Genomic DNA, 23,336 nt, shown 5'->3' with positions numbered 1-23,336 from the left:
TCGTGATTGTTGAGATTGTGTCCTGGTATCATCCATTGTGTGTAATATTTTTTACGATCCCACACAAGGTGTGTCCCTCAGCTATTATACAATGAAGACGACTCCAACAGTATCAATTAATACTTGAAAAGACTGAACAGAAAATGGGTATATGGTTATGTTTATTAAGGAATAGGTGCAATTGAATAGACTATTCAGCCAACTCCACTCAGTTTAAAATCCTGGAATGACACTGAACAGGAGTCACTGCTTAAGGTGACCGACCACAGAATAGGCGGGGGATAGAAGCTGATGCTTGAATCCAGGATGGAACCCACAACAGCTACCTAACTTTAGGGGGTATCTATTTATTTGCTAGGTGAAGAGAGGCATGAGGTGAAAGACAACGTTACCCAAACATCTTTATCTTTCCTAGGAATCGAACCTGGAGCCATTTTACATGTAACCCTACTGTGCTGACCACATATATTGAGATATGTGCATTTTGTGGGCAACTTTCCCAATAAAATGTGAACTGAATTAATTAGCAGGTAAGCCGAACATATGACATTTATGTACCTGAATAAAAATTACGGAGCACCGACGGGTTATAGTGAAGGTTTATTCATTGCTTCGCAGTACGTTGAGAATAGTGATTGATGATGGAAGCCGCGTCCAGAGAAGCGTTAAGCTGTTCTGCAGGTTCTTCACAAGTTCCTCCTGCACTTGCCCAACCACTTGGGATGGGCGGTAGAGCGACGGTCAAGCTTCATGCAGGTCGGCGTTCAATCCCCGACTGTCCAAGAGCACCATTCCTTCCCCCCCCCCCCGTCCCATTCCAAATCCTTATTCTGACCCCCTTCCCAGTGCTATATAGTCGTAATAGGTTATATTAGGTTAGTTTGTCAAAGCAACATAAGTAAAAAATAGTTTTCCGGCTTGTCCAACTCAATAGTTCAGATTTCTACTTTCTAATGTCGTTGTACGTCGGTATATATACTATGGTCCTCATCCTTACTATAAGTACTAACAAAACAGGAGAATGTGTTGATGTAATATTTAAATGAAACAAGGGTTGGGTGAGAATGCATTGATGTATACTAGTAAATCAGATGATCCAGTGTACAGGAGAAATAGATAACTAGTTAACTTAACAAGAAAGAGGAGGCCGGTATATTAGGCTAACTCAATGCACAATTTCACAAGCAGGAATGAAAAGCAGGAAGATATTCGGGAGACATTGCACTAGGCAAACGGCGAGGCTCAGGAGCTAAAACCCGTCCGGCAGGCAAACATAGGTGAGAACACACACACATAAAACTAGTCCCCAAGTTTCAGAATCAATCTGGAGTGACAAAGAGCTATGCTGATGCGGGTGAGGAATCGCGACAATTAACACCGCTACAGGCTCACCATAGGCCGTGCTACTTGGAACTTTTTGTTCCGAGTAGCTGAATCTAAAACAACAAATACAACGACAGTTAACACCTCTGTAGAAGGTAAAGAGGTACAAAAGAGGAAGGAATTTTCAGAATCTAACAGGGATCAGGCCCCGTAACCCATCTTACACATGATATAAATGATTAGTTTCCGTGACTGAAAAAGACTCCTTACTCATAATGTTTTCTGGGGAAGCAAGTAGTTACTATAGTTTACCTCAAATGAGTGGGACTTGTTGAACAGTGTGGAAGCAATGTTGAATGTGATCCCACTCTTGCTGATAATCAAAGAATGCAGTATATAGCAGTACTAGATGAGATAGATATTGTTCACAGTATATTAAAACCTTACTAGGAACTGCTAAGTGCTGGATCTTTGGGACAAATCTCTACTAGAACCATGACGTGCTCTTCCCAACACACACCACACAGCTCTGGATAGATAGATAGATATATAGGTAGATACATAGATATATAGAGCTCTAAGCTCTAAGCCAACGTCCCTCTCCTCTGGATTAGAGTTTGGCCTGAGAATCACCTCACGCCTTAGTAAAGTTAACATCAATCTTTATAAACAGGATTTTATATGCGATGTCAACAGGGAGTTGCTTTCTTGAGCACATCATGTCCCTTCCAATATGTCCAGTATGGGTCGGATAGCATCGGTGTGAGAGGAGACGAAGCGAGTGACGGCCTTGACAACCTTCCTTCAGGCGCAAGTGGGATGTCATCCTCTGATAATGCCGGTGACCATCGTAAAAGCACTCTTATCATCTTCTTTGGTTCAGTGCTCAATACCTCACTATATAGAGCGCTGTGATTCTATAGAGTCATAGAGCACCTGCTCTATGACTCTTCCCACTTCTGGGTTACGTGATTGAAACGGGAACACTCTTTTAAGTATTGATACAATTTTAATTAATTCCTAAGCCGTCGGAAGGTGATGCAGCTTTTGGGAGATTGGGTACTTTCACTTTGCTTTCTCTTCTCACCATTCATTTCTTACCTCCGTCCCTCCTCGTCATTTCATTTTACCTCTAACCGGCTTTCAGCCTGTGTCCCTTTGCTTTACGTAGGGATAGAGCGGGTTAGAGGTAAAATAAACCAAAAGGGAACTCCAAAGGTCTTCGCTCGTACTCTAATATCTCACTTCTTCTCCTTCTGCTTACCTGCTCTATTTTGGAAGTAGATAAACGAAAATAACTGAATAATCTGAAATCAGTCCCTTAATATACCCGCAGACCGGAGCCCGGAGACCGGAGCTCCCTACACACCAGGCTTAATGTTTCAGGTCTAGTGTGATGTTCCAGGTCTGTAACAAGCTCTTTCATTCCTCCCACGTCTGTAACTTTCATTAACTACGCCGCGTGGTTTGGTGTTAATAGCTGCTGAGACCTACGGTGGCTTGGTTCAGCCCAACAACAACGAGGGAGTTATTAAGGCAACTATGGTAGCTTATTGACCAATCCTATTTGTAGTTGTTTGCTTGTAAAAGTACAGGTTTTGGTGACTGGTACATGCTTGTAAAGCCACTAACAGCGTTACGGGCAAATCTTAAAGCTCACTCTGGATTTGAACTTTCAGTGTGTACTCACCTAGTTGTATTTGCGGGGATTGAGCTCTGCTCTTTCGGCCCGCCTCTCAACTGTCAATCAACTGTTTACTAACTACTTTTTTTTTCTCCATACCACACACACACACACACACCCCAGGAAGCAGCCCGTGACAGCTGACTAACTCCAAAGTACCTATTTACTGCTAGGTAACAGGGGCATTCAGGGTGAAAGAAACTTTGCCCATTTGTTTTTGCCTGGTGCAGGAATCGAACTTGCGCCACAGAATTACGAGTCCTGCGCGATATCCAACAGGCTATCCACACACAGAATAGCCCACACGCGCTATCCACACACACACACACGTGTGTGTGTGTGTGTGTGTGTGTGTGTGTGTGTGTGTGTGTGTGTGTGTGTGTGTGTGTGTGTGTGTGTGTGTGTGTGTGTGTGTGTTTTCACCTAATGTTTGTTTGCTTGTCATTACACATATAGAAGCAGACATTACACACACACATACAAATAGATGCACTTGACTGTCAAAGAACATACACGATTGTTCACATGATTGTAAGAGAAAGAGGAAACTGTGCATCAGGGCTCACTATAGCCCGTGATACATGGACATTTCGTTCTGTGTAGCTAAATCTAAAACAACAACAAAAACGTGCATCAGGTGCGCAGGCGTACATGCGCACGTGTTAGCTGGTGGGCGTGGCAGGAATGCCCCCGGATATAATAAGGAAGAAGTGAAGGGAACATCAGTCAGGAGGCATCGTCGCAGAAGTCGACATGGTCAGCTGCTGCAAGGTAGGTCCTTCGTCTGAGAAGGGAAGGGTGGGTCCGCAGAATAGGGATGGGTGGGGCACCAATGGGAGGGGAGAATGGATACCCAGGGTACAGGAGGGTTGGTGCCCAGTGTACTGAAAGAGGTGGGTGGGTGGATACTCAATGTAGAGGGGTGGATACCCATTGTAAAGTTGAGTGTTAGCCCAGTATCGAGGTGGGTGGGTAGAGGAGAGTGGGTTCCCAGTTTAGGGATGGATACCTAAAGTAGAGAGAAGGTGCCCAGGGTAGAGGTAAATGGATGCCTCTATCCTGTGCGTGCCATATTCCATATTCCAGAGGTAGCTGGATGCCCAGTGTTGAGGTAGATGGATGCCCAGGGTAGAGGTAGATGGATGCCCAGTGGAAACGTAGATGGAGGCCCAGTGTATAGGTATAGGTAGATGAATGCCCAGTGTATAAGTAGATGAGTGCCCAGTGTATAGGTAGATGGATGCCCAGTGTAGAGAAGGCCAGGTGCCCGGTGTAGAGGGTGACTGTCAATTATACACTAAGATTCAAAATATAAAAACAAATTAATCAACAAATCTGGCTAGAGGAAACACAATGGAACACACACACACAACAGCCAAGGCAGCCGCAGTTACGGGAGGCTTACAAAGGCTCCACTAATGTACACATTGTCATTCACAACGGGCATCCTTGGCGTCCGCGTCCTTGGATGCTGCCACATATGGAAGAAACTCTCGCTTTGAACAGAAAGCGAAAGGGAGAATGGTTGCTGGAATTACACTTCGAGAAATAACACAGATGAAAATAATACATTTGATTACTGACTGAGATTTGAGGTTATGTCTCCAATACGGGATGTTAGTTTACTGGGTAACTACTTCTTATTCCAGAATCGTAAATGTTTTTGTTGTTTGAACGGTGTTAGCTTCCTTTGAATGAGACGTTAGTTTGCACATATATTGAGATTTCTTTCAAGATGCCTGACTGTGCAAAAGGTTCATCTACTTAGACTCGTCGATAGAGCGAAGACCAAGCTTCTTGTAGGTCGGAGTTGATTGATTGATGAAGATTAAGTCACCCAAAAGGTGGCACGGGCATGAATAGCCCGTGAGTGGTGGCCCTTTTGAGCCATTACCAGTATCAAGAGCTGATACTGGAGATCTGTGGAGGGGCGACTGCACCCTGCGTGACGGGAGATGTCTCCCGAGGTCGGAGTTCGATTCCCGACTGTTAAATAGGTTGGGCAGCGTTCCTTCCCTTCTTTCTATCCCTGCTCCTTGACCTCATGTCCCTTCCAAGTGCTAGATAGTCAAATTGACTTAGCGTTTTATCCTCATTATTACGTTATCTGGCCATGCAAAAGCAACAAGTCTGTTACAAATCACATAAATTTTACACATAAAAAGACCATCTCCAGAGATATCCTCACCAACAACTCAGAAATAATCAACATATACCACGACAATAGGAAATGTGACCTAACCGAAGCACTGCATATCAGACACTTTCCCTTCAATTATTACCAGCTAATATACACTTAGATACAACCTAAAATCTTCAACAGCAAGACTCAGCTACGTGTCTGCACCACAAACACTACCTTCAATTCTCCTCTCCAGGCAATGAGAATTGAAGGAAAGATGGCTCGGTCCTCTCGACAGGGTAAGCAATATAATATACATTCCGATCTCTAAAGACTTGCGTTCACTTTCTCTCTCACTCCGAACAAGAACGTTACAAGTATAGATTTTTTTTTTTACAATCATTGATCTAACTCTCTCTCTCTCTCTCTCTCTCTCTCTCTCTCTCTCTCTCTCTCTCTCTCTCTCTCTCTCTCTCTCTCTCTCTCTCTCTTATATTCAATAACACACAGTTACCAGACTACGGGTCAGTGTTCAAGCCCAGGATTCGAGCCCTGGCCGAGACAGAAAACAAAAAGGCAGATATTCTTTCATCTAATGCCTCTATTCACCTAGTAGAAAATAGATACGACGCAATAGATACAATAAACATTATATTGTGTGTGTGTGTGTGTGTGTGTGTGTGTGTGTGTGTGTGTGTGTGTGTGTGTGTGTGTGTGTGTGTGTTTTCAAGTGTTATACAGTATTCCATTAACTTACGGGCTCACCATAGCCCGTGCTACATGGACATTTTGTTCTGAGTAGCTAAATCTAAAGCAACATTCCATTGACCAAGTCCACTACCGTCTCACCATAGCCCGCGCTACTTGGAACTTGTGTTCCGAGTAGCTGACTAGAATCTAAAACAACAACATTTGTTTTTGTTTTTTGTTTATATACAAGAGTTCTTACATTTTTGTTCAGTCACAACACGCATAGCAGTTCGTAAAAGTCCTTAATCCTAATTTTCCCCAGAATAGGACCCGCCCCGAAATCGTTTAACAACCAAGTACCCATTTACTGCTGAGTGAATAGAGGCTACAGTTAAGGATTGGCGCCAAGTAAAAATAAAAAAAAAACTAAACTCCATTGAACTCCACTTTCAGCTCAGCTCCCGTGTCAGGTAAGTCCACTACGGGATCACCATAGCCCGTGCTACTTGGAACGTTTTACTCTGAGTAGCTGAATCTAAAAACAACAACATTCCATTGAGTGTAGTGTGTTGATTAACACAAAATCGCTCAACTCATTTCTTGTTTCAAGTTTCCTTCGTGATTAAATATTTTCACATTACAATGTTTTATTATTATTATTTATACGAGATCGACTAACGTCATTACGTTACCAACACCTCCGCCAGGTAACGGTGGCAGTGCTGGTGGTGGTGCTACTGGTGGCTGTGGACATGGTGGAACCCGCAAGATACGGCTACGGCAGGTGGCTCAGGCCCTATAGGAATAGAATCCAATCTTATGATGAGATCAAGAAGATGTTCGGTCCTTACGTGAGTAGTCTGTTGTTGTCCCCCCGCCCCCCCCCCCCCCCCACACGCCTGTGGTCGTCAGTAGCAATAACTGAAATAATTTTGTTTAGTGAACAATTAGATTTTGTGATATTTGGATTTTGTTCATTATTATAGTTTCTGTTTATCGTCGAAGACAGTACGTTAGGACTACAAATTTTAATAAATTACATAATAATAAAAACTATAATAATAATATTAATACCAATAATAATAATAATTATAATAATAAAAAAAATAATAATTTATTCATACTAGTTACTAACTACGCCTATTCACCAATTACGTACTGGTCATTAGTTACGTAGTAGTTACGCTTTAGTCACTACACCCTCGTCACTAGTTATGCACTTGTCACCAGTTACTAGTTACGTACTAGTCATTAAGTTGATAAGGAATTCCACGGCTTCCGTCTCCCTATATCTCTCTCACATTGCGTTCTGAGACACTTGACCTGTTTGGTAGAGCGACGGTCTGACATTTTCTAGGGACAACGTTCGATTCTCGATGGTGCAAATAGTATCACACTGTTTCTTCCCTTCGTCCTCATATTCTAGTTCTTTGATCTCATATCCAAGCTCCTTGTCCTCATTTTCCAGCTCCTCGTCCTCATATATCAGCTTCCATTCCGCATATCCCTGCTCCGTGTCCTCATATCCCTCCCACTTGCTATATAACCTTATTGCCTCAGAGTTTTCGCCTCATAATTGCTTCACCATTGTATCCGTCAGTCTCGTCAGTATATGTATACAGATTTCTTATTTCTCACTAAGACTAGCAATTGTTTTAAGAGCGATAACTAATTTTCACGTATTTTCTTCGTGTTTGAGTGCGAGTTAGGGAGTCTTGGATGAGATGACTCTCCGGTTGTAAACATGACCGAGTCAGGTGTCTGCCAAAGACCTGTGAGGGTGATACTTTAATTACAGGTAAGGGAAGATTTAGCATTCATCTCAAGGGGCGCTGATTCCCTTGCCAATGGAGACTAGTCCTCCTAATAGAACGTCGTATTTTGACGTATATTTTACCTAAGATAAAAAATCATCGTACTAGAAAATGGAAGCGGCTCGCTAGCTTGACATACTGCCCCGTTTTCTATTTTGGGTCCTGTGGTAGGTTAGGATAATGGCACTTTAGTATGACAGTTTCTGGACGGTGGGAAACCTTAGGAGAACGGGCTGGAGGGAGACGAGACTTGATGGTATCAGAAATCCAAACAGTTCGACGCAGTTTGGGAAACTCTGAGGTATATGTACTAAAAACGTACACAAAGATAAGGAGGAAACTTTCCGATAGTCTTCATTGGACTATAGTTTGTCACAGCAACGGCCCGTTGCTTCTTGCTGGTCCACGTTCGCGCCCCGATGGTCCAAGTGGTTTCGCACCCTTCCTTCTCTTGGTCATATCCCACATCTTTATCCTCAAGCCCCTTCCAAGTGCTATATAGTCGTACTGGCTTAGAAATATGTTTAAATAGCTGATTATCTGAATTGAAGTTAAAGCACAAATTTCAATTTCAAGAGAAATCTTGCTATATCTTGAGGTTATCTTGAGATGATTTCGGGGCTTTAGTGTCCCCGCGGCCCGGTCCTCGACCAGGACTCCACCCCCAGGAAGCAGCCCGTGACAGCTGACTAACACCCAGGTACCAAGTTTACTGCTAGGTAACAGGGGCATAGGATGAAAGAAACTCTGCCCATTGTTTCTCGCCGGCGCCCGGGATCGAACCTGGAACCACAGGATCACAAGTCCAGTGTGCTCTCCGCTCGGCCGACCGGCTATAAAGTGCAACAGCAATCTATAAATCCTAATATTTATAATTAGGTTCAAACTATTGTCCCTTTAAGGGGCCTCGTAGCCTGGTGGATAGCGCGCAGGACTCGTAATTCTGTGGCGCGGGTTCGATTCCCGCACGAGGCAGAAACAAATGGGCAAAGTTTCTTTCACCCTGAATGCCCCTGTTACCTAGCAGTAAATAGGTACATGGGAGTTAGTCAGCTGTCACGGGCTGCTTCCTGGGGGTGGAGGCCTGGTCGAGGACCGGGCCGCGGGGACACTAAAAGCCCCGAAATCATCTCAAGATAACCTCAAGAAGGAATCGTATTCAAGTAAATAAAAAAATCTCAATTCGTAAGGTAGACCATTTAGAACTTTTGACTTAACAGGGTGATAGGAATATATAAAAGCTTGATAGATGTGTTTACTTCACAGGGAGGTCTCTTGCCCAGCAAGTCGCCTTGCTGCTGGAATGGCTACGACTCCGAAGGCTTCTCCAGGTGAGCGCCTCGACACTACGAAATTATTTATATACAAGAGTTCTTACTTTCTTGTAAAGCCATGATCATATTGCTAATCTGAATTTGTTAAGCAGCTCTCCTGGACGATCTGAACGAAAGTATGTTACGTTCTTTGTCTTAAGCGTCGTATTCTGACTCACATAATACTTCGAATTATGACTCACGTGGACATCATATGAGCCTCACATGAGACTCACAAGAGCTTCACATCTCACACGAGACTCACATGATCTTCACCTCTCACACGAGACTCATACGATGAATCCTTTACCTGTCAGGAATGGCCGTGACTTGAGGCACCAGGCACCTGATCGTGGCGACTCTCTGGCAGTATAAACTCCGGCAAGCCCCAAGTGAATGAGCTGTAGAGTACACGGGTGCCTGCAGGTAAGTCTCCCCTTCGAACGTTTACACTTCCAATAACGTTTTCTTTGAGCAAATACTTCCACGACTCGTTTGTTTATGTATTTATTTACATATGCGCACAAGAAGGTACAAGGGGTTGCTAAAGCACATATGTTGTTCTATAATGTAGTTACTTGCAATGTAGATTTAGTTCTTGATTGATATATTTGTTCTTGATTTCAGAGATGATGCGAAGTAAACAATCTGTTCACCGGACCTATCCGGACACCTTCTACAGGGTTAGGCACCGGACTCATCCGGACACCTTCTTGAGGGGCGCATCCGATTCCTCGATCGTCGTCGCCCCTATATTAACAACACTTTCTAGAGGGTTATTAAGGCCTGTCAACTTATGGACAGATATTAAGAACCACCACACTAGCTTACTGACCAACCATCAACTATACTTTAGTCCTGAACATCGTCCAGGGCTACAGTGAACGTTCAGTGTACATCGTTGCTACAGTGTACGTGATGTCGGAACACAACATCAGTAGGAAGAAGATGTGGATTAACTAGTGGTGTCTGGCAGCTTGAAGCGCTTCCTATCATATCTGTAGGTAATTTTGTGTATGTATATATATATATATATATATATATATATATATATATATATATATATATAGTTACTGGATTATATATATATATATATATATATATATATATATATATATATATATATATAATCTATAGATTATATATATATATATATATATATATATATATATATATATATATATATATATATATATATATATATATATATATATATAGAATTTTGTTACTGGATTATATATATATACATATATATATATATATATATATATATATATATATATATATATATATATATATATATATATATATATATATATATATATATATATATAATCTAAGATATTTCCTTGGGTTCGATCCGCATCTTAACTTCTGTTGCTGTTCATAGATTTTGTTATAAAATCATCAAGGTATCTGATTCCTTCGAGAACTTCATATATATATGAAAATATATTACATTCACTTGGACCATCAAAGCCTCGAACCGCAGACCACCAAAGCAGCAACCACGCAGTCCAACCAACTGAGTCACCCTCATGCACAATATGGATCCTAGAGACACCCATCTGGTAACCATCTTGAACTTTAGGCCTTCACTTTGGCATGAAGGTGATCCACGCCCTAGTCATATAAACATCTTCCTGCCAAAGTGGCCCTCTAGGGAGGGTCTAAAGTTCCAGATGGGCGTCTCTAGAACCATTCTTTATTGTGGGTGCTGGTGACTCAGTTGGTAGGACTGTCAGTTGCTGCTTTGGTGCTCTGCGTTCCAAGGTTCTGATGGTCCAAGTGAATGAAATGTTATTATCCACGATGTTGTGGTCGTCGTCCTAATAGAACGTCGCATTTTGACGTATGCTCTACCTAAGGTCAAAAATTGTTGTACAAAAAATTGGTAGTGGCTCCCGAAAGTGACATATTGTCCCGTTTTTCTGTTTTGAGTCCTCCGATTGGTTAGGATAAGGGCACTTTAGTACGACAGTTTATTGACGTTGGGAAATCTTAGGAGGACAAGCTGTGTGGTTAGCAATTTTTTATATACAATATATATATATATATATATATATATATATATATATATATATATATATATATATATATATATATATGTGTGTGTGTGTGTGTGTGTGTGTGTGTGTGTGTGTGTGTGTGTGTGTGTGTGTGTGTGTGTGTGTGTATGTGTGTTCATTGTTACATTGCCTGAGCTCGTCTACGCTGTACTAGTTAAACTATGCACTAGATAAGTTCTATGACTCTTGATTGTGTCATATAAAGTTTAAATGGACTGACTTTGCTTCAGATACGCTCCAGCATTTGATTGTTGCAATGTTGCATACTCATATGTGTATACAAGTTTATGTAAAGTTTCCTCACTAGTGTTGATGTTTTGTCCTGAGCAATGCCTCGAAGTTATTATCTATTTCAGATTATTTTCATTAGTTATTTACACGTTTCTTAGGAAAAATCATTCACTAAACCAATTTAAAAATCCCAATTGTGACTCGCAGCAACATTCATTTGTTCCTGTTCTTGCTTTATTTGTACGTTAATTGTAAACAAAATGTATATATATTTTTTGTTACTGGATTTATGTTATTCTGTATCAAGTAGTTTAATTAAGAAAATGGAGAGTGAGACTTGGTTTTCTGTAGATTTCATACCTAGTCTTTCCTGATATCTTGCCTGTATCTCACTACCAGTTTTCCCACTTCTGTCACATACTTCATCTTCCACTCATACCAGACTTTCACTCATTTCTCTCTTGTGCCTCATTCGCCGCCTTTCTTCATGCCTCACTTTCTTTTAAGTCTTGGTTCTTCCTCATGCTACACCTTCTTCCATACCTCATCTTCCCCCATACCATATCATTCTTGCAACCAAATCTGGTAATATGTAAGCTCTCCATGAGTCCTAGATGGTCCAAACTGTAATTAATACATTTTATTTCAATGTATCATATAGTTTATTTGTTCAATAAATTTTGTTTAACCAAAGACTGAAAAATACATAATAATACAATCGTCATTCACTTATTTCAGCACCTTACAAATGTACTTTAGAGCACTTTGTGATTGGAAATGACTTAACACTGTGTTTTAAAATACAGAAATGCATGAATTTGTGATATTTGTACAATATTATTAGAGAGAAGCATTCGAAGTGGTTTGGGCAGCAGAGCCAGGATAAATAAATGGTGATAATATCCAAGGATTGGGGATAACCTTAGCATTTTCCACCAATTTCTGAACAGAGGAAGTTAAACAGGGGAAAGCGCCAAGCCATTATGACTGTATAGCACTTCGAAGGGGTCAGGATAAGGATTTGGGATGGGACGAGGGAAAGGAATGATGCCCAACTACTTCGACGGTCGGGGAAAGTGGAGGAGGAGCACCTCGTAACAAAGGGGACTGTAGCGAGGCGCTATTCAACCCGTTCTCTCGACTACTGCGGCTCACTTTAGGTCATGGTTCCTAATGTACAAAAATCACCAAATGCTATGAGAAGAAACATGCTTATAAATACCCCCCATTTTCTATACATCGGGAGGTGAGGCATGCTTGCACTCGTACGTTTCTGGTAAGGTTTGGGCTTTGTATTTTTTGTGCGCTCTGACCAGTGAAAAGGGTGTGATACCTTGTAGGAGACAGGCCTGGCGGTGCTTCTAACGCTAGCCCTGATGAATTGTTTGGCGGTATTGGGCTCTATACTGACCTAACCTTGCGGATACTTTGAGGTGATTTCGGGGTTTAGTGTCCCCGCGGCCCACACACGTACACGCGCGGAAATAAAACTTACCCAAAATCCGTCTAACACAAAAAAATGGCTTTTAATACTTGATAAAATCAGAAACGTGAATAAGTTAACAAAGTCAAACAGAAAAGTACTTGGAAATAAATTATAACGTATTAGAAATATAACAATAAATAAGAAAATAATAATAACGATTTTTTGTTTATGAAAGTAAGGAGTTATCATAGTTATCATATCATGATGCGGACCGAAAGCCTGCCAATGAGGAGAAAAATAATGACAGGACTCCAAATTTTGTGTGTGTGTGTGTGTGTGTGTGTGTGTGTGTGTGTGTGTGTGTGTGTGTGTGTGTGTGTGTGTGTGCGTGCGTGCGTGTACAGATGATCACAACATAGGTGTTCAGCAGAAGCTTCCTGCAAAAAGCTACCAGGAAAGGCTTCCAGCACTAAACTTTGAACAGACGTTTCACAGCAGGAACTTCCAACAGAAACTGGTAGGAGACTTCCAGCATGAATTTCCAGCAGAGATCTAGAATTGAACCTCCACTCACTAGTTTCTGTGTCACACAAAAGAAAGAGAAGAATACACATTTTAATTGATTTTAGAACTACATAACATATAAAGAAACACATGATGGACTTGGTAACCCTTTAACAGTTGGTTAACATTAAACGGTAACATTAATTAACAGTATGTAACGAAACTCAAATTACTGTAACATAACTGTACTTGTGGTTCCTGATAGATAACTGTAGGGTACAGTTCATGTAATTATAAACTTGAAGTTATAATGAGAATACAAATCAGTTTAGAACATCAATCTACGAAAGGTATAATTAACATTTTAATGAAAATTCGCCACAAGGTTGACCGAAAGATTAATAATAATATAAGCATTACGAATCTTCATCATTTCTGACATTATTAGTATGTAAAATGTTATATCAACGTAGTCTATAGGCAGGATATGCAGGCGATGAGTCACAATAACGTGGCTAAAGTATGATGACCAGACCACACACTAGAAGGTGAAGGGACGACGACATTTCGGTCCGTCCTGGACCATTCTCAAGTCGATTGTCACAATCGACTTGAGAATGGTCCAGGACGGACCGAAACGTCGTCGTCCCTTCACCTTCTAGTGTGTGGTCTGGTCATTATTGGCAGGTTAGGTTAGGTTAGGTTAGGTTAGGTTAGGTTAGGTTAGGTTAGGTTAGGTTACACTAGATTACCAACAGGAAAACTTGCTTGGGGAAGAATGGACCAATCTGTTACCAAGAGGAAGACTTGCTAGAGGAGGAATAGAGCCAGCTACAACCCACTAGACTGATTGGGAACAATAGAGAGCCATATACCCATATCCCTAAATGGGTACCTGGATCACCAGAACCCCTAAGAGAAGAGCCCTGAGATCATTGCGGCACGGAGTCACAAGGGGACAGTGTTTAACCACAAGGAAATTGTACTTCAAAGGCTGAGTCACAGGGGCTGCCTAGCTAAGTCCCTCAGCACTATGAGGAGAACCCTGCTAGCACAGGAAAGATGTCGCCGCAACCAAGCAAAACACCATCGATCGAGCACAAAGAAACATTGTCCAGTTGAGCTACTGAACGTCGGGGGAGAGAGAATGGGTTAGTAGGTCACTGAATATGGATAGGTAGAATGCGACAGTGGGTTAATGAACACTGGAAGGAGTAATAGGTTATTGAACATGGGTAGATAAAATGGATTAGTGAATACCTGAAGGAGGGGAGAATGGGTTACTGAACATGAGGAAAGTAAATGTGTTAATGTACATGGGGCCGAGAGCATGGAATAGTAGGATACTGATCAAAGGATAGGGAAATGGGCTGGTTTCTTACTGAAAACAGCGAGAGGGGGGATGAGACAAGGATGGTGGCGATCGCGTTAAGAAACACTGTCAAGGAAAATGAAGATATCAGAGGAATGGTGTGGTGGCTTCCTCAAAACGATGACAGGAAGAGAATGGGTAAAAATTAATTAAGAGGGAGGGAATGAGGATGGCTAAATAGAGTACTGAGGGCTCTATTACAAGAGGGTAAAGGAGGGAACTCCCACCAGACTTGCTTACCTTAAGTTTAAAACAGAGTCGACACAACAGAAGCCGGATAAGGTCCGTGTTGACCCCGTTGCTGTCGTCTCAGGTCACGACCATTCCTGCAACACAACAGTCAATTCACATTCTTTCAATATCAAGCCCGCTTCTCCGGATCAGTCTACGACCACTACGTGACTTTAATTACTGCACGATTGGAGGCTCATAAGATTAACTGTAGCTGCAAGCTCTAATATGTCCTTATCAACGATTAAAAAGTAGATAAAGGCGACACACTCCCCATCAAAAGGTCGGTTACCAAGGCGGGAAGATTAAATACAGCATTTACGATAGAATCATAAGCAAGAAATATGGAAAGAACATTTAGGGAGAGGAATGGAAAGCATATAGAAAGGAGCAGAAACACAACAAACTATTATATACATTTAAGAAAAGGACCTGAGGAATAATATTAGAACAACATAGCTTCCAAAGTTAAGGACAAACCCAAATTGCTACACAATCAGAAAACTTTCATCCTGAACGTCTTTTAACATTTGGAACACTATGCTATGCATTTCCTTCATATTTGAACTCAAAACCCTCACTATATCCTTGGTCCACTTGACATAAAACTCACCTTTCGACAAACTTACACATCAGGAAAGAACAAGCACACATATACACGTACTGCTCTCATTGCATAAATGTAAATTTGTATGACTTTTATTAAATTTATATTTAACCAAAATATCAATAATGTTCTTAACCAGGTTAAAAAATACTGTAAAAAGCGTGAAACGCGTGGATAGGACACACGTGCGTGTGAAGGACACATGTGCATGTGAAGAACACATGTGAGTGTGAAGAACACATGTGCGTGTGGACACATATGCGTGTAAAGGAAACCTGTACGTGGAAAATAAGGAGCTGCTTGGGAAAAAGAAACAGGTACGAGGGAAAAGAAACAGGTACATGTGAAAATTAACAGGTGCATAGAAACAACAACAGGTGGGTGAGGAGGACCTGGCCAGGTGCCATTACTAACCTGCTGAAGCCTTGAGTGTCCCAGTGCCACCAGCAACAGCGAATCACGTGAGGGTGCAGTCCAGGGTAGGGCGCCTGAGGGAGACAGAGATACAATCTGTACTGGTAATACAGGTTCAGGCATACAAAATATACCGGTAATACAGATACAGGCATTCAGAATACATGGATAATACAGGTACCGATGTTATTAGTGTATCGACATATGGTTGGATATACAAAATGACCATGAACAAGGTCCTAGGACTCTGACAATCGTTCGTTCATCAGAACACTAGCTAAGATTCCACCATACGTACACACGCTAATCCAGTCATTATACTTCAAACTCCCTAAACAATCACTAGTTACCCTAGTATCTCCCCTTAAGGTACGCTCGTGATCTAATGACTGGAGCAATGCTGAATATACCATTTTATGTACCAATTGTCACACAACATCTACAGTTCCATCAATAATTCAATACACTTACGAGGAGCTCTGTTTTGAAAGGAGGTAGGAATCCAGATCCTCTGTCGATGGGTGGTTTTGCTTGCGTGTGTTGGGCTATTATCACCATAACCACCATTACCACCATTGCCACTACCTGGGGACATGAAATTCACTTAAGGCTGTGGGGCCAGGAATGTGTAAATTGTCGTATGATAGTTACTGAAACATTCTTTTCTTTTCATCTTGAAGATAACGTCTTCGTAAGTGACTTGTCTAAAAAAAGTTAATTGTTTGGCGTTTAAGCCGACACCAAAAGTAGCATCAGTCTGGTTAGTTTGGGTGGCGGACTTGATGTCTATTGAACCTTCTCAAGTCTATTGAACTGAGGTTCAATAGACCTCAAGTCATAGTTCAATAGACCTATACCGGTCGTCATAATAGCTGTTTTTGTGAAACATGGTTGAGGACAGAAGTAAATTTTCCCTGTATTCACTGTGGAAAGAACCCCTGGCGAACAGGGAGGACAGACATACCTCTCGGGAGCTGACCATGACCGCGACCTCCTGCTGAAGCTGCTGCTGAAGCTGCTGATGGAGCTGCTACGGAAGCCTTCTCACCTGACTGCCGCCCCTCACCTGACTGCCGCCCCTCACCTGACTGACACACCTCGCTCGCCCGCAACAGTTAATATATCACCCAGCTGTTCCTCGCCTCCACACACACACACACACACACACACACACACACACACACACACACACACACACACACCTGTGTACCTCACATCAGGAGCATAACGGTCAACACACATACCACTCAGTTTTAAAATACAGTACGGTATAATACCCTAGATATGATTGTGGGGGTCCGGGAGCTGAAGCTCGTCTCCTGCTGACAACATCGCCACAAGGCTACAAAGATTTATTAAGCCTGTTTTCATAACAAAATCTTGTTACACTTTTTAGTGATAATTATAATAAATTTGATTATAATTATTAATCCAAGTGATAATAAATTAATAACAAATAATACTTTATTAAATCCTAATAAAAAATCATTATTATTATTTCAGTAATGCCAGTTAATATATAATCAAAATGGCACTGTCAAGATTATGATGTATTTTCTTAGATAAATGTAATTGATCTCGTTACATATCGAGGTTTCCCTAATTACTTGCCTTCACCATGATGCAACCCTCAACAATTGACTGACTCCAGGGTATTTTCCCTGCTAGATGAACGTTCCCAACCGCTTCTGTCCTGCCCGAGGATTGAACCCGGTTCCCTCGGTTGTGAGCCGAGGATGTGGACTACTGTGTTATGACTATTCGAGAATGAATAAGTATTCGAGGCTTTCTCCAGTGCATATTGTGAGATGATGTTGGTGTATCGAATTCAGCTTTGTCCTTTATGTCTATTCCTTCCTCCTTGACCTCTTCTTTCTGCTCCTTGACCTCTTCTTTCTGCTCCTTGACCTCTTCTTTCTGCTCCTTGACCTCTTCTTTCTGTTCCTTGACCTCTTCTTTCTGCTCCTTGACCTCTTCTTTCTGCTCCTTGACCTCTTCTTTCTGCTCCTTGACCTCTTCTTTCTGCTCCTTGACTTTCTTGTCTTCTTAATGCTCTTCCTTCTCACTTGCCTGTTCGTCGCCTGCTTCTCCCTACTCTTCTCTCATCAACACACCCGATCACTAGTACATTTGATCAGGAATGGTAGGTTAGTGCGTAGAGTGATTGGTAGGCCTAGATAATTAATTGTCAAGATAAGGAACATGAAAATATATGGTTACTTAAACACAACGAATTTATGCAGAGGAATTAAATCAGTCGCTGTATTGGGGATGTTTTCCCATAGTTGAATCCCGATGTTGTGAATTATCCTGTAATATCAACTATTTGATATTGTTATCTCAACAGTTATCTCGGCCAGTTATCTCGCCCTGGGCCTTCAGGGGTAGAGGACACGGCTGGGCGCCCCGTGGCTTCGCCTGCCCTAATAGAGAGATATCTTGCGAAACCCTCCGAGTCGGGCTTCAGGAACGGTGTGGGGGATGCTTGCCCGACCAGCGCTGCCTAGTTGGCTGCGAGAGTACAGTAAGTCCGGGTGGCTGCCATTGGTGCTTGTAGGTTTAATCTGGTATTTGGGTTTGGACGGATAAAGCTTGTGCTGGACCCTGTGGGGCATGTCAAGACACAAGTACGGGTCTGATGTTATTCGTTTATGGGTTAATTGACCAATTTACGTAGGTATTTAACAAATATGTTTTCATATGTGACAGCTTCCCAGGGCATAACTGTGACGTGCTTGTATCTGAAGCTAGTCACAGATATAATGAAATAATCAATGATGGAGTCAGAGTTTGTCTCCTGTGGATTCCTTCTCATATTGGTCTCCGAATTCATGATAGAACTGATGAGTTAGTCAAAACTTTTGCTCATAGAGAGGGAATTGATTACAATCTTTGACTGCCTTTGAGCAGCCAGAGGGCAGTAATATTCCGGGAACATCAACAAAATCTCGTAGACTTGAGGCAAAGTGAAATTCACACTACTCCATCTATCATCATTCTATTATGCAGGAAGTACCGTACGTCTATGGGTCATCCAATAAAGTTAGTAGACTTCTAGATGTTACCACAGCTAGGCTTAGGCTCGGCTACAAGTACCTCTGGGGGTTTGCAACATCTGCTGATGTAGATTTGACTAAATGTAAACTCTGTCAGCAGAACTATTCGCATACTTTGCCTCATTACATAACGGAATGTGAAAAAAGTGGAATTCAGAGATTGCACCATCAATGGAGCCCAAGAAATGTGTATTTACTTCATTCATAATGATGTACTGCCAGGAATCTTAACAAAGCATCCAAAATTTGCTTACTGTAGATAATGCATGCACATGACTAAAGCTGCTGCCCAGTTGGGTGGGTCAAGACTAGTAACTGTGTGACTCACCATAGATGTAAAGTGTCTTGTATAGTGACTGTTGCGAGTCTCTTGTTCAATCACTTGTGATAAAAACGATTACTGATATAAATTTGTATTTGTGTAAATTATTGTATTTAATTTATTGTATATAAAAGAAAAAGAGTACCACCTTTGGCTGGAAGAAGGGGGACCCTTAGCCTCGGAGGAAACCACACATAACACATTAGAGGGAATGTTTAGGTCCCCTCCAATACAGTTTCTGTGTGCTTTTCTCCTCCTACCAGGAGGCCTGGTCGACGACCGGGCCGCGGGGACACTAAGCCCCGGAAGCACCTCAAGGTAGCCTCAAGGTAGGTACCACCCCTTCCTTTTTGTGCTTTATTATATATATAAAGGTTACAATATATACAGTGAGTGCTTAAAGGTTATGTACTGTCCAGAGTGGCTGCATCATCCGGTTTAATATATTTAAATATAAATATGTGTAACTAGCTTCAAAAGATTGTCAATTGTTTAGCTAAATGAGTGAGAGATATCCCAGGAAGCAGAACCAGACTCTTGAGTCATGTGAGAGGTGGAGAGATGGACCCCACCACGACGGACGTGACTCACATGTTATGAGATGAAAGAAGGACATTCACGCCCCTGGCATACACAACAAGACATACTGACGCGTACATACTGACATGTATTGACCAATCTCTCTCTCTCTCTCTCTTCATATATCATAGAGGCTCCTACATACTGACCGGTATTGACCGATGTCTCTCTTCATATACTTTAAATGCTCCTACATACTGATCGGTATTGACCGATCTCTCTCTCTTCATATACCATCAATGTTCCTACATATTGACAGGTATTGACCACTGTCTCTTTTTATACCATGAGCAGTTCAAAAATCCAGTTGGACAAAAATCCCCAGAAACAATAACATGGACGTTTGACCACCCCCTCACCCCCCACCTGGCTTTCTGTCCCCGTCGAGGTCACTAGAGAGATGGTGGCTCCCTCAGGTAAATTCAAGTTAAACATACTGACATGTATTGCCCGAATGTTTTTTTTATAAAACCTGGCCAATTTGTACCAGGAGGCTCCCACTCTCCAGTCAGGCAGCATCATCCGCTTTAATGTATTTTAAATATAAATATATTCAAGAAAATATAAATGTAAACAGATGTAGTTTCTAACAGATGTGCGTCAAGTTAGTAACCCAACGCGATCAGGTCATATAACTGAAATTCGTCGGATTATATACTTTTGCCTCCTTCATATGCTGAGCCTTGCATTGCTGGGCCGTAAGACTGTGTGGCATACTGCCAAGCATTAGTGTGAGTCACACTGACAAGCACTAGAGTGCATGACATATCGACAAGCACTAGAGCGCATGCCATATCGACAAGCACTAGAGTGCATGCCATATCGACAAGCACTAGAGTGCATGCCATATCGACAAGCACTAGAGCGCATGCCATATCGACAAGCACTAGAGCGCATGCCATATCGACAAGCACTTGAGCGCATGTCATGCCTACAAACACTAGAGCTCATGCTATACAAGAGACGCAGGGAACTTGGGAAGCAAAACAATGCAGATTTCCGTCATAAATTTCTGTCATACAAGATGGGCATAAATGTTCTGTGGTTGATAAAGGCTGCCAGCATCCACCACAGTCTTAAGATAACCCACAGAGCAGCTCATCTCTCTCCTCTCCTGGGAGCAAAGATGCTGATGGCCAATAAAGGCGGAATCTCATTGACAAAGTAAATAGAGAAATTGAAAATAAAGGAGCAGGTTGGAAAACCGAAAAAATATTCATAATTTCCAAAATAGATTTGATTGCAAAATATTTGGTTCGTGGTGGCTGCAAAGACGGGGATCCAAGCGTTAAATTTTGGTCGTGAAGTCATACATTACTGAACACAAATAGGTGAGTACATAGACACTTAAAAGCACACATATGCATTCACAGACACACATAAGTACACTCCAAAACACATAAACACAAAACACACACTCACATGCACAAACACACACACGCATGCACAAACACACACACACACACACACACACACACACACACACACACACACACACACACACATACACACACACACACACTTACATACACACACACACACACACACACACACACACACACACACACACACCCTCACGCACATACAAACGCATACACAAAAACATTTGATTCACAATATGTTCATAAAGTAAAAATAATCCAGAGGAAAAGAGCAGAATATTTTAATATTTTTCACCTAAATAAAACGTTTAATTTGAATAGTTTTTAAACAGGTGGCAGATAAGATCATAACTAAACAACGACTGTTCAAAACCCAAAATGGAGTCCCGTATCGAGTGAAGAGAAGCAGCTAGACAAGTTCTATTTTAAACTCAGGAAAGATCAAGGAAGTTCAGACATACACCGAGAGAAAAAATTACAATGTGTTTATTCCTAGTGTGAGTAAAGGGTCTTAGTATGCAAAGGTCGTCCGCGAATGGCATCCACGCTCACCCCAAGTCCATATAGCGAACCACCTCTAGCGGGTCACTCCGAAGAGTCGCTGTGAAACTTCAGACATTCCCCGAAGGAAGACTTTTGTCGTGACAGATGATCTGCTCAGGAAGACGTTTGGAGATCTTCTGAACCTGTGACCCGCGGGAACCCGATGCTGCCGTTAGGCACTCCTCTTCCACGTTCCGAATTGACAGGTTGCCCGGGGCACTTATCGTCTGGGGTCATAAGGAAGTTAACTAATTTTTCCATCGTCTCATCTTTAAAGAATTCTTGTATTGACTTGTATAATGTGTTATTCCGGAAATGTATAAATCCGAATGTGAAATAATCCGGATCACTTTAGGTTTTACAAAAGTCATTTTGAACCAGTAATTTCACTGATAACATCATGCACTACTACACTTCTCTGCATAAAAGATTCGTAACTCTAACGTACATAAACCTAATCAACATTCTCTCCACAAGTGAAATCATCACGACTTGCATTGGCAAAGGCTGAACACCTCGCGTTGGTAATAAACTCTACCCTCTGGCCGGACTAATAACAGTTAGACTTTTATGTGGGATGTTAAGCGTCTGAGCTACGAGGGCCTTGCTTACCACCTTTTATCTCTCATCTCAACCTCAACTACTTGGGCTGGACGGTAGAGCGACGGTCTCGCTTCATGCAGGTCGGCGTTCAATCCCCGACCGTCCAAGTGGTTGGGCACCAGTCTTTCCCTCCCCGTCCCATCCCAAATCCTTATCCTGATCCCTTCCCAGTGCTATATAGTCGTCATGGCTTGGCGCTTTCCCGATAATTCCTTCCTTCCTTCAACCTACTGCTTGTGTGAAGTCTTCACGCAGGAGAGTTCAAGTTAGTGGGAAAGTTTCTTGTGACTGTTGATGCCAGTTAACAGCTGCTTCCACTCAGAGGGAAGTGGGAATTTCTCCCATTTACCTCGCTAGACGTCTGAAAGCCAACCTTCCAGTTAGATTTGTTTTTGATACAAACTCTACCTAAATCTCGTTCCGGATTAGTTATGGCTGTAGGCTTGAGGAGTCCTGCCTGCCTGCTGGGATCCCAAACATTCCAACACATTGGTGAGAAGGCAGGAAGGAAGGAGTTATCAAGGGGAAAGCGTCAAGCCATTACGACTATATAGCACTGGGAAGGAGGTCAGGATAAGGATTTGGGATGGGACGGTGAGGAGAAATGGTGCCCAAACACTTGGACGGTCGGGGATTGTACGCCGACCTGCATGAAGCGAGATCGTCGCTCTACCGTCCAGCCCAAGTGGTTGGGCTGCTAAACTGTGTATTGGCCTCTAGTGGAGAGGCCACACACCAACTTGGCCTCTAGTGGAGAGGCCACACACCAACTTGGCCTCTAGTGGAGAGGCCACACACACACACACTTGGGTCACAGGCTAGTTGGCTGGGTGTAGTATCTCACTCTTTTTTTGCTCTATTGGTGTTCTAACATTGTTTCCTTGTCTGTTTCAATCGGTGAAACTATATATTGTATTAACTATATCATTTGTGTAGACCAAGAGATGTCTGGTCCGAAAGTGGTCCCTGAGGAATCTAACCTGACACACTTTGTTAATAAACATCAATTAATTCAGTTGAAAGTGATGACAATATTAAAACCACGTGTTAA

At 42.0% G+C, this 23,336-nt stretch overlaps 1 protein-coding gene across 1 annotated transcript; it reads right to left on the bottom strand.

Annotated features, from left to right (window-relative positions):
- Window positions 1-17,543: 17,543 nt before the first annotated feature.
- On the bottom strand, window positions 17,544-20,524 carry LOC138354357 (golgin subfamily A member 6-like protein 26). The gene is made up of 3 exons (XM_069308520.1): window positions 20,416-20,524; window positions 19,185-19,237; window positions 17,544-17,822 (listed from the first exon to the last, which is right to left on the bottom strand). The coding sequence occupies exons 1-3, from the start codon at window positions 20,522-20,524 to the stop codon at window positions 17,544-17,546; spliced, it is 441 nt and encodes a 146-aa protein (XP_069164621.1).
- Window positions 20,525-23,336: the final 2,812 nt, after the last annotated feature.

This window comes from Procambarus clarkii, chromosome 62 (assembly GCF_040958095.1).
Source record: "Procambarus clarkii isolate CNS0578487 chromosome 62, FALCON_Pclarkii_2.0, whole genome shotgun sequence".
Classification (NCBI taxonomy): domain Eukaryota; kingdom Metazoa; phylum Arthropoda; class Malacostraca; order Decapoda; family Cambaridae; genus Procambarus; species Procambarus clarkii.
This window is presented reverse-complemented; position numbering and strand designations above follow the sequence as displayed.

Bases quoted from the DNA above. Each gene is read 5' to 3' on its own strand.
- LOC138354357 (XM_069308520.1), bottom strand. From the start codon at position 20,524: ATGTCATGCACTCTAGTGCTTGTCAGTGTGACTCACACTAATGCTTGG. The intron at 19,238-20,415 runs GTATATAATCCG...TTTTATCACAAG, and splicing joins AGCATATGAAGGAGGCAAAA to TGATTGAACAAGAGACTCGC. The intron at 17,823-19,184 runs GTGAGTCACACA...GTCAAGGAGCAG, and splicing joins CAAGACACTTTACATCTATG to AAAGAAGAGGTCAAGGAGCA.